General features: G+C 39.5%; 1 protein-coding gene across 5 annotated transcripts in view; it reads left to right on the top strand.

Moving 5' to 3' along the window:
- The window catches only part of GK5 (glycerol kinase 5 (putative)), an 89,132-nt gene that overhangs the window by 35,529 nt on the left and 39,682 nt on the right, over positions 1–13,921 (top strand). For all 5 annotated transcript variants that reach the window (XM_015559916.1, XM_015559913.1, XM_006757508.2 and 2 more), the window contains exon 3: positions 3,685–3,760. In XM_015559916.1, coding sequence (XP_015415402.1) covers positions 3,685–3,760 — 76 coding nt within the window. The remainder of the gene's footprint in view (positions 1–3,684; positions 3,761–13,921) is intronic.

The following is a 13,921-nucleotide window of genomic DNA, read 5'->3' on the forward strand; positions in this document are numbered from 1 at the left end:
GTTTGTGAAGAGAACAAGGTGGCTTCCAAAGAGTTACATGAGCTGCTTTGAAAGAACTATGACTGGTGCTGGCAAGCAGACTTACACTATGCTGTACATGACTAATTGCATGTGTCTATTGCTAGGTGAAAAGTTTATTTTTTAACAGCGAGTTCAGTGATGTAGAGCCAGGATGTAGCCATTTGGGTTAGCCTAGTTCAAAAGTTCAATTTCATGTGGTGAGTGTGAGCTAGCTTAGCTTCCTGGAAGCCTTCTGGCTCCATTTTAGATTGCTCTCTTGACAATTTCAACTCCATTTTTCTGTTTTTCATTCACAGCAGTTTCCCAGTATTTTTTAGGAGACATTGCAGTTCATGGTGAACTGCTTTCTCAAGGAATGGAAACAGCAACTCTGCCCTCTGGTTTGAGTTTTCTCAGCCATAGTTTAAAGGCTCACATTCTGTCTTTATTCCAGGTTGCAGCTGGTGCCTATTTGTTTTCCTATTGTGTACAAAATGCCAGAGGGTTATAAACAAAATTATAACACACAGTTCCTGCTGTCAGGAGTTACACTGAGTAACCTTTATTATAAAATACTAGAGGCCTGGTGCATGAAATTTGTACATGAGAGTGGGGGGTCCCCTCAGCCCAGCCTGCACCCTCTCTAATCCGGGACATCCCTCTCACAATCCGGGACCGCTAGCTCTTAACTGCTCACCTGCCTGCCTGCCTACCTGATCACCCCTAACTGCTCCCCCTGCCCCCGCCAGCCTGATCACCTCTAACTGCCTCTGCCTGCCAGCCTGGTAGCCCCTAACTGCTACCCCCTTGCCAGCCTGATCACCCATAATTGCCTCTGCCCACTGGCCTGATTACCCCTTACTGCCCCCCTGCCGGCCTGGCTGCCCCCAACTGCCCCTCCTCCCTACCAGCCTGGTTGCCTCTTACTGCCCCCCCTGCCAGCCTGGTTGCCCCCAACTGTCCCCCTCTGCCAGCCTGGCTGTCCCACGCAGCCTGCTGTTCAGTCGTTTGGTCGTCCCTCACTAATCCCCCTGCTGGCCTGGTCACCCCATGCAGCCTGCTGTTCGGTCATCTGTCAGTTGTTTCGGTTGATTGCCCCTGGCTTTTTATATATTAGGATTTTTTAAAAATTATATTTTACTTATTTTTACAGAGAGGAAGGGGGAGGGATAGAGAGTTAGAAACATCGATGGGAGAGAAACATCGACCAGCTGCCTCCTCCTGCACACCCCCTACTGGGGATGTGCCCGCAACCAAGGTACATGTACTTGACTGGACTCGAACTTGGGACCTTTCAGTCCGCAGGCCAATGCTCTATCCACTGAGCCAAACCGGTTAGGGCTATATTAGGATGTTTTTGATTTTTCTGTGTGGCCTCTCCATTCAAAGTGCTTTCCTGGCTGCTGCCATGGTGTGAAATCTTAGCTCTTTAAGAATGTTTTCAGTGCCACTCTTTTAAAGAACATATGAAACATGTCTTGTAAATATAAATCCTGAAAGGTCTTTTACTTTATTTTTCTGGCTGAATTACTTTTCACCTATTTGGTTTGAAATATTTCAGAACCTATAAAATTTTGCACGAATAGTACACTGAATACCTATAGAGATTCAGACATGTTTTGCAGTGTTTACTGTATCATCCTCTACAAACTTTTTGGCTGATTCATTCGAGGGTTGGTTGTGATATAATAACAATATCCCTAAATATTTCAGCATTATTTCCAAAGAAAAGTAGTATTCTCCTATATCACCACAGCCAGGAAATTTAACATTAATATGGTGACAACTGATGGACATTCACACCAATTTAACACCAACAGGAATCCCCATTTTGGGGTACGGTGAGGAAGGAAACTTTATTTAGTGCAAAATAGCTCTATTGTGATACAGCAGGGCTGTGAAAACAGCACAGGAGTGAGGCAGCTGTGGGCCAGGTGGCATTGGTACCAGGCTCCTTTCTGGCTAGACAGCTCTGCTCTGAGCTAGTCTGCTTTCTTCTGCACTGTTCTGCTCTGCTCTAGTGAGACATCTTCAGTATGTCAGCTCAACAATGGAAACATAGCTCTTAGTCCTTGGTGGAAAGGGAAGAAAGTGGGCTCCCAGAGCCAGAGGGGAGCTGACATATAGACAGATGTCTCTGCCCCTGGTCCCTGATTGGTCTGTCTTCATGCAAATAAGAACCCCAAATCCTCACAGTTTGATTGGCCCAAAAGGCACTATCCTGATTGGTCAGAACGGAACTGCTCTGATTTGTCAATTGGTCAGTGAAGATGTTGATGGGGGATATAGCTGTGCAGCTCCAATTGGATGGGGAAAGCCTTAGTTTCATTGGTTAAAGTAGGATTCCAGGAACTCCTTGATAAGGAGCCTGGTCAGCTGGCAGGAACACAGTGCAGGCAGGCAGCTTAGTGCAAGCTTCTCCCTAAAGCGCAGTTTGCATGAGAGGGCCCTGTGTAGAAATGGCTGCTAGGTTCTGTTTTTTAAAATTTGAGTCCAGTTAGCCATCGGGAGCCCTTCTTATTGGGTGTCTTCCTTCTCAGAGTCTACAACAGTATTATTTTCTAATGCTTATTAGATTCCAGTATTCCCCTATTACCTCAGTCATTAACAACTTTTGTTTTCAATCCAGAATCTAACCTAAGATGAGGCATTGCATTTAGCAGTCAATCTATTTAGTCTCATTTAATCTAGAGCATGTTCTTTGTGACATTGACAAGTTTCCAAAATTACAGACCAGCTTAGTAGACTGTCCTGCATTTTGGGGTTGCCTGATTACTTCCTCATGGTTCAGGTTAAGAATTTTTGGGAGGCGTAGGGGATGTTTTGTCTTTCTCTGCTCAAATTGAAGTTGTCTTTAATTTGCTCAATGGGATAAATGCTTTTTTAAAAGAACTTCACAAAAAACTTGCTATATTTTAAGAAATTTGGACCAAAAAACCCCACTATGTTTTTGTTTATATTCTAGCATCTGTTCATGTGGAAAATAAGATTTGAGTTTCACTAGGGATTTTCCTTTATTGCCATCTACCAACTTCTATTATGATTGATCATTGCTGAAATTGAGATCCAATATTTTAGTATTATCAAGAAGAAAATATAATCTGACTTTTAATAGTGTTTGTTTTTTTCTAACACTTAAAGATGAAGGTCATTTTGTTATTATTGGAATATGGCCATTTTCCCTTAAAAGAATCATCTTAGTAATGCTCTCTTTATTAATGCCAAATGTGTTATTAGAATGCCAGGTGGCTCAGTTGGTTGGAGTGTTGTCCCGTACACTGAAAGGTTCAGGGTTCAGTTCCTGGTCAGGGCACATACCTTGATTGCAGGTTCAATCCCTAGTCGGGGTGCATACGGGAGGCAGCCAATCAATGTTTCTCTCGCAGATTGATGTTTCTCTCCCTTCCTCTCTCTCTAAAAAAAATTTTTTTTAAAATTTAAATGCCAGGTAGGTACTGGAAATATCAGAGGAACTCTTTGTAAAGTATATGATTGCCTAACTACTATGCTGTACACCTGTAACCAGTACAAAATAATATTGAAACAATAAAAAAAAACAAAACAATGCTAAACCTATATGTTTTTCTTAAAGATTATACTCAATAATTTCTTTCCCACACTACAATTTATTAAGAAAAATTTCATTGACTTTTAAACATGTGATTTATCCATCTTTATTTTCAGCTGCAGGAATAGAGATGAATCAAATTGTTGGACTTGGCATTTCAACACAGAGAGCAACTTTTATTACGTGGAACAAGTAAGTGTGATAAGCCTTCTGTTGCTGGGTTCATATCACAGTGAATACCTGTTTTGGGAGTTTCAAGTTTGTGAATTAAGAACAGTTTTGTTTTGTTAAGAGGGATGAAAGTAAGCCTACTCTCTGCCTTATTAAAATATATTCCTGCATGTCACCTGGGCTTGACTTATATAAAAGAATAACAATAAAAAGACTGTTGCTGTTATTAAAATCATCCATTTCTTTGGTGTGAGTTAGGTTTTTCAAATAAGCCTTGATTGAAGACCTTAAAAATTAGTTTATACCCAAAAAGATTCAGGGGAACCTGACAGACTTCAGAAACACATGACTATGACTATGGTTTATATTCTCATTGTACTTCAAATTTCATATTTAAGTACATACAGCACGGTTATAATATCCTAATAGCTACCATATAGTGAATACCTGTGATAGTATTCAGGTTCCATTATCCTTGCAAAGAAACCTGTTATTTTGTAATTTTATAGAGAAAGAAATTGAGGCTTAGAGAAATAAGTAACTTGTTCAAGCTCACTTAGTAAGTAGAAACAAGATTCCAAATTCTCTTTTTACCCCCAAACACATGCTCTTTCCACTACTCCTATTTGCCTTCAACATGTGTTTCTTACTTTGAAAATAATAACAGAAACACTGTAAATGCTTCTTTGTTACAAAGCACTAGGCTGCAAAGGGCATCTTGAGCTTGGGGCAGTGAAGGAGATTGCTGGTGGGTATGGGGCATGGGGGAAGTCTAAGAAATATAATGAGGGTAAATTCATAAGGACTTGGCCTTGAAGTCAGTATTAGGCAAGAGGAAGAAGTTCAAATTTAACAGGATTTCTGGCTTGATGTTTGGAAGGATATGATAGAGCTTGTAGAGATTATAAGACAAAGAATGAATTGGTGATGAAGGTGGGTAGAAGGGAACATGATACAGTGTTTGGCTTGGGAACATGTGCATGTAGAGATATCCCAGAGGTGGTTAGAACATTGCCCTGATTTAGACTGATGCATGTCTCATCTCCTCCAGATAGGTGCTCTTTCACAACATAATGCTTCTCAGGTTGATCCCTATATCTGTAGTCCCCCTGAAATTTCTCCCCCGCCCCCCAACTCCCTACCCAGTGACTTGGGCATATCAAGTCTTAAATAGGTAATATATTTTTCAGATGAGTAATAATGAAGTAAAGTCGTCAGTGTACTGTGTAGATAAGAATTTCTACCAGTAAATAGTGGCACTGTTGACATTTTAGGCCTGATCATTCCTTGTTGTAGGACTGTCCTGTGCATTGAAGGATGTTTAGCAGCATCCCTGCCTCTATTTACGAGATACCAATAGTCTCCTCCCGCAGTTTCTACATCCAAAAATGTCTCCAGATACTGCCAAATGTCCCCTCGGTTGGGGACAGAATCATTCCTATTTGAGAATTGTTGACGTAGGTGAAGTCTAGAGAAGTAGGTGAGTTCTCTGGTGGGATTATACATAATGGATAGAAGAGAAGAAGACTGGATTTGGACAATGAGTCACTTTGGGAAGTGGATGATATGGAAATAGAGGCAGGATAGTGTTCGTAGGGAAAAAAACTGTTTGGAAGTATAATGAGTGGTTGGATTTGAAAATTAGGTCATTAGCCACAGAGATTGCTTTTATCAGAACCTGATTATTGAGTCATTCATGACATGAAGCTTAAAGTATTAGGAAGCCAAGTTGTCCTGTGGCAGTAGGATCATCTCAGTTTTGGGAGAAATTGAAGAGCCAGATTCCAAGATAGTTCACTTTTCTTACTGGTGTGGCTGTTGTAGAAGGGTAAGATTTCTTCCTAAAACAATTAATTGTGAGTTTCTTCTTGGCTGTCCTTCTTTGAGATGTTTGTAGTCTTTCAGGAGTTTTGGAAACTTTGCTTGTACGAACTGAAATACTGAAGATTAAAAAAACAAAAACAAAAATGGGCACAGAAGGCCTTGTGCTTCTTTTATCTTGAAACTAGATGCCTGATGCATGAAATTAGTGCAAAGGGCTCAGCCCTTGCAACCCTTGCCTTGGCCCTCGCACCTGTGGCTTTGTCTGGAAGGTCGTCTGGAAGGACGTCTGGCTGTCTGGTCTAATTAGCATATTAAGTTTTTATTATTATAGATAATGGAACCTTTTGTGTTCCCCGGGGCCCAGGGAGCCATTGTGCCTGTAATGCTGGCAGGTTCTACAGGCTCCCTGACATGACACTTCTGCTCATTTTTTGAGAGAAAAAGAGGCAGACTGAATCTAATATATTGTTCATCGAAGTCCCAGCCAGCACCTTTTCTTCCCAACTCACTGTCTTCTCCTATGTCCACAGTGTGTTCTGTGTCTGTGGCCACAGAAACAGTATTTTCCTTATAGATGCTGTCAAGAAGTCTAAACTTTGAGCTTTCTTTTTGTTTTTCTCTTTGTGCCCTTTCCATCCTACCACCTTCTGATGCCAGGAAACTTGTTATTTATTCACTTTTCTTCAGTGCTTGAGTTTTTTGTTTTTGTGTGTTTTTTTCCAAATTCTTTAGGTTAAGTTATTTTCAATACATTTAATCATGTCCTCTTTCCACTACCCCCACTTACCTGTATTCTAAAATTACTCTAAACAATATCTCCTCCATTTTGGTTGCTTTAAATTTCTTTTGTTCTAAAAAAATTCTTAAGCTGTTTTGTTTCTTCAGTCCTCTGCCTCTCAGGGAGGCTTCTGCCAACTAACCTCAGATCAGGGTGTATACCAATTAGTAACATAAGTGAGAATCCCAGGAGCCAGGGTTCAGTCAGCACCAGGCACTGAGAGGGAGGATGGCACTGTGCTGGTTGTTGAACTGAATGTAAAGATGAATAAGAATGCCAGCCCTCAAGGCAGTTAAAGTTTCATAATACAAGTCCATAAATTTTGTAGTACTTATGTTAATGGCTCTTATTAATTACTTATGACACACAATACATTAAGAGCCACAGAATGCTATAATGTGTTAAGAGGTTTAAGACAATTCATTTATAATATTGCCATTCATGTTTCTTCTTGATTTCTCCATTTACTATTGGCAGAGATAAAATAAACCTAAATTACTACTCAATGAATATCAGAATATATGCTACTACTTGAGCTCAGGATTCCACATAGTCTTCTACTGTGTTATGAATTAATATGCTACTTTCATCTTGTATCTTCTCCCTGCTTCACTAGCTGTAAACATATGATGCTTCATGCTGCCTTGGAAACTTGGAACATATAATGCATTTTGTTGGGAGTGTTCACCCTCCTTGTTTTTTCTGACTCATCCTTCAGAGCGCAGTACCATTTTCACTTCTCAAAGAAGCTTTTCCTGACCCCTGAGTAGGCAGGATCTATCTTCCTGTTAAATATACACATGGCACCAGTGTTTCTCCTTTAAAGGACTTATTCCTGTTTTAAGTAGGCCATTGTATAATTATTTGTTTGACTTCCCTGGTAGAAAATATATTCACAGGGGCAAAGATGAGATGTCTCTCTGTTCACAGCTGTGTCCCAGCTCCTGGCACATATTGCTATATAAATTTTTGCTGAATCAGTGATTAATAATAAGATTCAAGTGTATAAATAGCTGCTATTGTAGAATGGATCCAAAGAATCATATATCAATAGATTTAATATCTATCAAACACAATCTGATAGTTATTATTGGTAGAGAACATTTTTTCATTTATCAAATACCTCTTTGGTATCTGGATCAAGTGGTGAGAATCTGAAAGTGAAAAGACTGTGCCCTCAGGAGGCTCACAGTCTAGTGGTAGATACAGATGTGTACATTACATAGATAGTTGAGGTACAGCCTGATAGATGTCTGCTCTGTAGACTGCATTATACCTGGCAATGAAAGAGCTGGAGGGGGAGACTGAACAGTGGAGAAGAGAGAGTTAGGGAAAGTTTCCCAGAGGCACTTAAGCCAAGTGTTTTTTGTTTTTGTTTCTTTGTTAAGCCTCACCTGAGGATATTTTTTCCATTGATTTTTTTCTTTATTTTTTTTAGAGAGAGAGTAGAAAGGAGGGAGTGAGGGAGAAAGAGAGAGAGACATTGATGTGAGAGAGACACATAGATTGGTTGCCTCCTGCACATGCCAGAGATTAAACCTGTCCTTGACTGTAAATAGAGCCTGTGACCCTGCAGTCCATGGGCTGATGCTCTAACCACTGAGCACCGGCCAGGGCTGGAACCAAGTCTTGAAGGAAAAATAGGAGTGTCCTAAGTGGGAAGAGCAAATTATTGGCAAGGGCATGAGGAATAAGAGACTGGTATGTCTGAAGCATCAAAAGTACTTTGGAAATTAGGGTTGAAATAGGGATGGTGCCACGCTCCAGCATTGGCCTCCTTTCCTACTCTGACTCCACCTCAGGCCACCCTCCTCTTGTCCTAGGCTCCAGCCACATGGGCTTGCTCTCTGTTTCTGGACCACTCCACCCTGGCTGCTACATTTGGGAGGAGTGGCTTTGCACCTGTTGTTCCCTCTGCCTGGATCTCTCTTACCTGAGGGTCTTTCTCATCTTTCAGACCCTACCTCCAAGATCACTTCTTCTAAGAGACCTTCCATGACCATTTTACTTTCCCATCACTTTGTTATTTTATTGTTTTCATATCATGTACTATATAAAATTTTTGTTTGCTTCTTTGCATATATATTTATTACATCTCTCTGACAAGTAAGAAGTTCCATGAGTATTGGGAATTTTGTCTGCCCTGTTCTCACTGGGTACTTCACACCTAGTACAGTACCTGGCACATAGTAGGCACTCAAATCTGTGAGTGATTGAGGTGAACCTGGAGGTTTCCAGGTTGTAGTAAGAAGTTTGCCTCTTATAAGCAGTGGGAAATTATAAAAAGATGCTTAGCAGGAGAGTAATATGACCAAATTGACATTTTAGAAAATATATTCTTGAAGCACGGTGGACAGTGGATTTGGGGAGAATGAGACTACCAACAGGGAAATCTCTTTGAAGGCTGGTATCTGATGTCATATCTGAAAAGATACCACACCCCCAGTTACTCTGTTCCTTTAGCATAATCTTATATGAAATAATATGTTTATTTACTCATTTGTTTCTTATCCCCATCAGAATATAAGCTCCAGGGATATTAAGAACCTTTCGCCCCTAGTTTTTGGCTGAAGCAGCCAAAGGGAACCATGAACTCAGGTGTGGCACGCTAGAGAAAGCAGTAGCAGGTTTAGGGCAGACATGCTGCATTTGAGATGATGTGGGGCAGTCTCAGGAGACACGATGAGGGCAGCTATTTGTGAGGGAACAGAACTGAAGTGAGAGGCTGCCCTGCAGGTACGAATTGGTGAGTGCTTCTGTGATGACTGCATTCGTGATTTTTCAGGGAGAGCAGCTTGTTAAAAAGAGAAGGAGACCAGGGATGCAACCCTCAGCAAACACCAGCTTTTAACTGGCAGTCAAAAGAAGAAGAGTCTGCAAAGGAAACCAGTAAGGCACTTAGAGGTATGAGGAGACGCAGCACAGTGCTGTCACAGAAGCTTAGGGGAGGGATGGTGGAGCACTATTGCAGAAAGGCCACATCACACTGAAAGGGTCTTGTAAACCTGAGAGCTCTGGTGACCTTACTTGGTTGAGGTACGGTGCGGGTGGCGGTGGGGGGGGGAATGAGGAAACATTGAGGGGCTCAGCTAGGTGGGGACATCTGGGGTCAGGAGAGATGTTTTTGATTCTGCTTCAAAGATGAGGTTAGGTATGTTTAGAGAAGAAAGTTGAAAGAATATTTGATTTAATGAAGTGATGGAAGAGACAGGAAGGCATGGAGAGAGAGCACAGGTGGAGACACCAGCCTTCAGCTTGAGAGGAAAGATTTCCCTCTGAACCAGGGAAAATGCATGATGGCTGCAGGTATAACTGATGGAGGAGTGGGAAGTTGAGGAAGGTAATTTCAGTGTTCTGATTTCCTTGATATTTCTAGGGCTTGAGAAATGAAAATTTGGAGATGCCGTTTGTGGGGAACGGAGAAGAAAGTAATGTAGGACAAGAAACGAACTTTTATCATTTTAAGTGATGTTGAGAGCAGAGACAAGGTTGTATTCCATAAGTGTGAAATATGGTACCAATTTACAAGGATGTATGACTTTTCTCCAACCCCTCTCAATGGTTCTGCTACTAAAAGTGGAGAGAGAAGATCCCAGGTTACGTGTTGAAAAGGTTGTTAACAAGGGGCATCTTGCAAAATAGTGAAGTGTGAAGTTGGAAAGAGAGATTGGAATAAACTATCTCAGAGGTCTGGAACCTGATTGACTCTTTTAACAACTGGGGGAGTGCTGGATGAAAGTAGAGGTAGCTGTTCTTAGGTATGAGAGGGCGTGTCCTCCATTCCTCAGCCCTATTGCAGGTGTGGGGAAAGCAGCCCAGATTCCTGGAGCAAGTGGCTGGTGCCAGGGCAGACATGGGGACCTTGTCCTATAGAAATGTCTGCTGATATAGTTGGATGGATTGGCATTGTCCTACAAGACTGGTTCTGATGCCTGCTCCAACTATGGCACTCTCAGCTCTCTCAGCTGCAGCGACTTCCTTAGGCAGCATCTGATGGGCGATTTAAAGGCCCATTACCTTTATGGGCACATTTGGAGCCAGACATTTAAGAAAATAGTTCTCAGGTCACTAGCTGATCACAGAGATAACAGAACAGAAGTTTCAGACACTTCATTGACCGTACAACAAGGAATATACACTTCACAAAAATAGTTTGGAAAGGTCACAAACTAAAAGCTCCAGCTCTCAACAGGGAAAAATCAGAACAGTTGGGGTGGGAAGGCAGGTTCTGGAGCACTGGCTGACTTAAAGAACTGGTCATGACTCAGGAACATTGGACAGATTGACCTATTAAAAACTAAAATGATACATTAAGGTATTAAATTACACATAAGTAGTATAATTTAAAATTATACTACTTAGAATCCATGACTTCTTATAACCACTTTCAGCACTTTAATTACTATCTTTCCTGTAAACAGCACCTCTCTGTATTTAGCCTCACAAGTTATTACAGCAAGGTGCATATTTATATGTTAAACTAACAAAAGGAAAAATCAGTGTGTGAGATTATCACAATGTTTCACTCATGCATTGCTGTCATATTCTAGCAATTGATTTTTGGTAAGGTTGCCAAGACCAGGCCATGGGGAAAGAACAAATGATGCTGAGAAAACAGAATATCCACATGCAAAGAAATGAAATTGGACTCTTTATACCATATATAAAGATTATTTCAAATAATGGATCAAAGACTAACCGTAAAAGATAAAACTATTAAACTCTTAGAAGAAAACATAGAGGAAAGTCTTTATGACCATGGATTTAGCAATTATTTCTTTTTTAAAAGTTTTATTTATTAAGTTGATTGTGGTGACATTGGTCAACATGAACATATAGGTTTCATGTGTGGATTTCTATGTTATAAGATCTGTATATTGCACCATGTGCTCACCACCCAAAGCCAAATCTTCTGTCTCCGCATATTAGGACTCCTGTCTTCCCCCACCCCCTTCTTTCTGGCAGCCACCACTCTGCTGTTTGTGTTCAAAGTTTCAGTTTTATATCCCGCATGAGTGAAATCATATGGTTCTTAGCTTTTTTCTGTCTGACTTATTTCATTTCACATAATGTTGTCAAGGTCCATCCATGTTGTTGCAAATAGCACTATTTCACCCTTTCTTATGGCTGAATAGTACATCTTCTTTATCCAGTCCTCTATCATGGGACACTTTGGTTGTTTCCATGTCTTGGCTACCGTGAATAATGCTGCAATGAACATAGGGGTTCATATATCTTTGCGAATACATGATTTTGAGTTTTTTTGGGTATACACCCAGGAGTGGGGTTGCTGGGTCATATGGTAGCTCTATTCTTTATAGCTCTATTCTTAATATTTTGAGGAATTAGAGAACATTTTATGGACTTGACCCCAAAGGCAAGGGAGGTAAAGGCAAAAATAAATGAATGGGACTATATTGAATTAAAAAGCTTCTGCAGAGCAAAAGAAACTGACAACAAAAAAAGAGACAGCCAACCATGGGAGATATTTGCAAATAGTAGCTCCAACAAAGGTTTAATATCCAAAATATATAAAGAACTCGTAAAACTCAACACCAAACAAACAATCCAATAAAAAAAGTGGGCAGAGATCCTGAAGATACATCTCCCCCACAAAGACATACAAATAGCCAATAGATATATGAAAAGATGTTCAACCTCACTGGCAGTTAGGGAAATGCAAATCAAAACTACAATGAGATACCACCTTACACCTATTAGAGTGGCCATTATCAACAAAATAAGCAGAAATAAGTGTTAGAGAGTTTTTGGAAAAATGTAACCCTCATTCACTAGTGGTGGGAATGTAGACTATCAGTGATTTCTTAAACGACATCAAAAGCATAGCTTACAAAAGAAAAAATAAGTTGGACTTCATCAAAATTAAAAACTTGTGCATCAAAGAATACTATTAAGATATTTTCATCTATTAATGATGGCTAATTTTTCTTTAATTTTCTTAACTATTAGAAATTTTCAAAATAGAAAATTTATTCTAGATTTAATCATAAATAAGAATAAATGGAGCTGGAATTATTTTGACATAATATGCAAGAAAATTCATAGTCATTGACATCTCAAATCTGCAGTTAGATTTCTAAAAACCATTGCAGCATATAATATGGAAGGTGTATGTTTGGTTTTTAATTTCACCTAAGATTGAGGACTCAAACAATAGATTCACTTCTCTGATTTTTATTGATGATAGTGATGACTGGATCACTGAATGAGAAGGCAGTAACATGTTTATGAGGTACGTGAATGATGTGATTCCCATTAATAAAGGTGAAAACAAAAAAAGGAAACAAGTGAATGAAAATAAAACTCACAAAATGGCAGAAAATATTTGCAAAACCATGTATTTCATAAATAGTTAATGTTCAGGATATATAAAGAACTCCAAAAACCCTCAAACAATCCAATTAATAAATGCACGAAGGACTTGAATAATATACAAATGGTCTATAAAACATATGAAAAATGCTCAACATCGTTAGTGTTTGGGGAAATACAAATCAAAACCACAATGAGATATCACTTTATACCCACTAGGAAAATATCGAAAATAACAACTGGTGGTGAGGATGTGGAAAAATTGGAACTCTTGTATACTGGTTGTGGGGATGTAAAATAGTGCAGCTACTGTGGAAAACAGTTTGGCAGTTCCTCAAAAACTAAACATAGAATTACCATATAATCAGCAATTCTAAGTAAACACCCAAAGGAATTGAAAACAGATCCTTGTAAAGCACGTTTATGGTGGTATTACTAACAGGAGCAAGAGGTTGGAAGCAATCAGAGTGTTTAGAAAAAGTGGTGATGGCTATATAGCTTTGTGAAATGTACTTAATGCCATTGAGTTGTGCACTGAAAGAAATTTTAAAGGATGAATTTCATGTTATGTATAGTTTACCACAATTACAAAAAAAGGCAAGTTCTTAATAAAAATGATAGTGCACAGGACTCATGAAAGTAAGCAAGCCTAGAAGGAGTTTGTAGGAAGAAAAGGGAATGTTTGAGAGATTAAAGATTGCAGGGTATTTGAAGGGAAGATATTTAGGGAGTAAGATTGAGAGAACTGAAACATAATGATGTGCCACATAATGATGTTCAGACAGCAACAGACTGGTATACAATGGTGGTTCCCTAAAATTATAATGGAGATGAAAATTTTTCATTGTTTAATGATGTGGCAGCTTTCATAACATCTTAACAGAATACTTCCCTCATTTGTTTGTGGTGATACTGGCGGAAACAAACCTTTTGCATCACAGTTTGGTAAAAATATAACACATACAATTATGTACGGTACATAATATTGATGATGATAATAAATGACTATTTTTCTGTGTTGTGTACTTACTTTTATCATTTTTAGAGTGCACTTTTTCTACTTGTAAAAAATGTTGGTTGTAACATAGTGTGCTGTGTTAGCCTGCAGCAACCCATACATCTCCTATTTACCACATCTCTTAGTTGCGTCATTTTCTCTTGTGCTTGATTTAATCTTGTGTTGTTTTGTACAATGTAAGCATATTATGCTTATAGTATACTAGAGGCTCAGTGCACGAAATTCGTGC

This window comes from Myotis davidii, unplaced genomic scaffold, assembly GCF_000327345.1.
Source record: "Myotis davidii unplaced genomic scaffold, ASM32734v1 scaffold495, whole genome shotgun sequence".
Lineage (NCBI taxonomy): Eukaryota > Metazoa > Chordata > Mammalia > Chiroptera > Vespertilionidae > Myotis > Myotis davidii.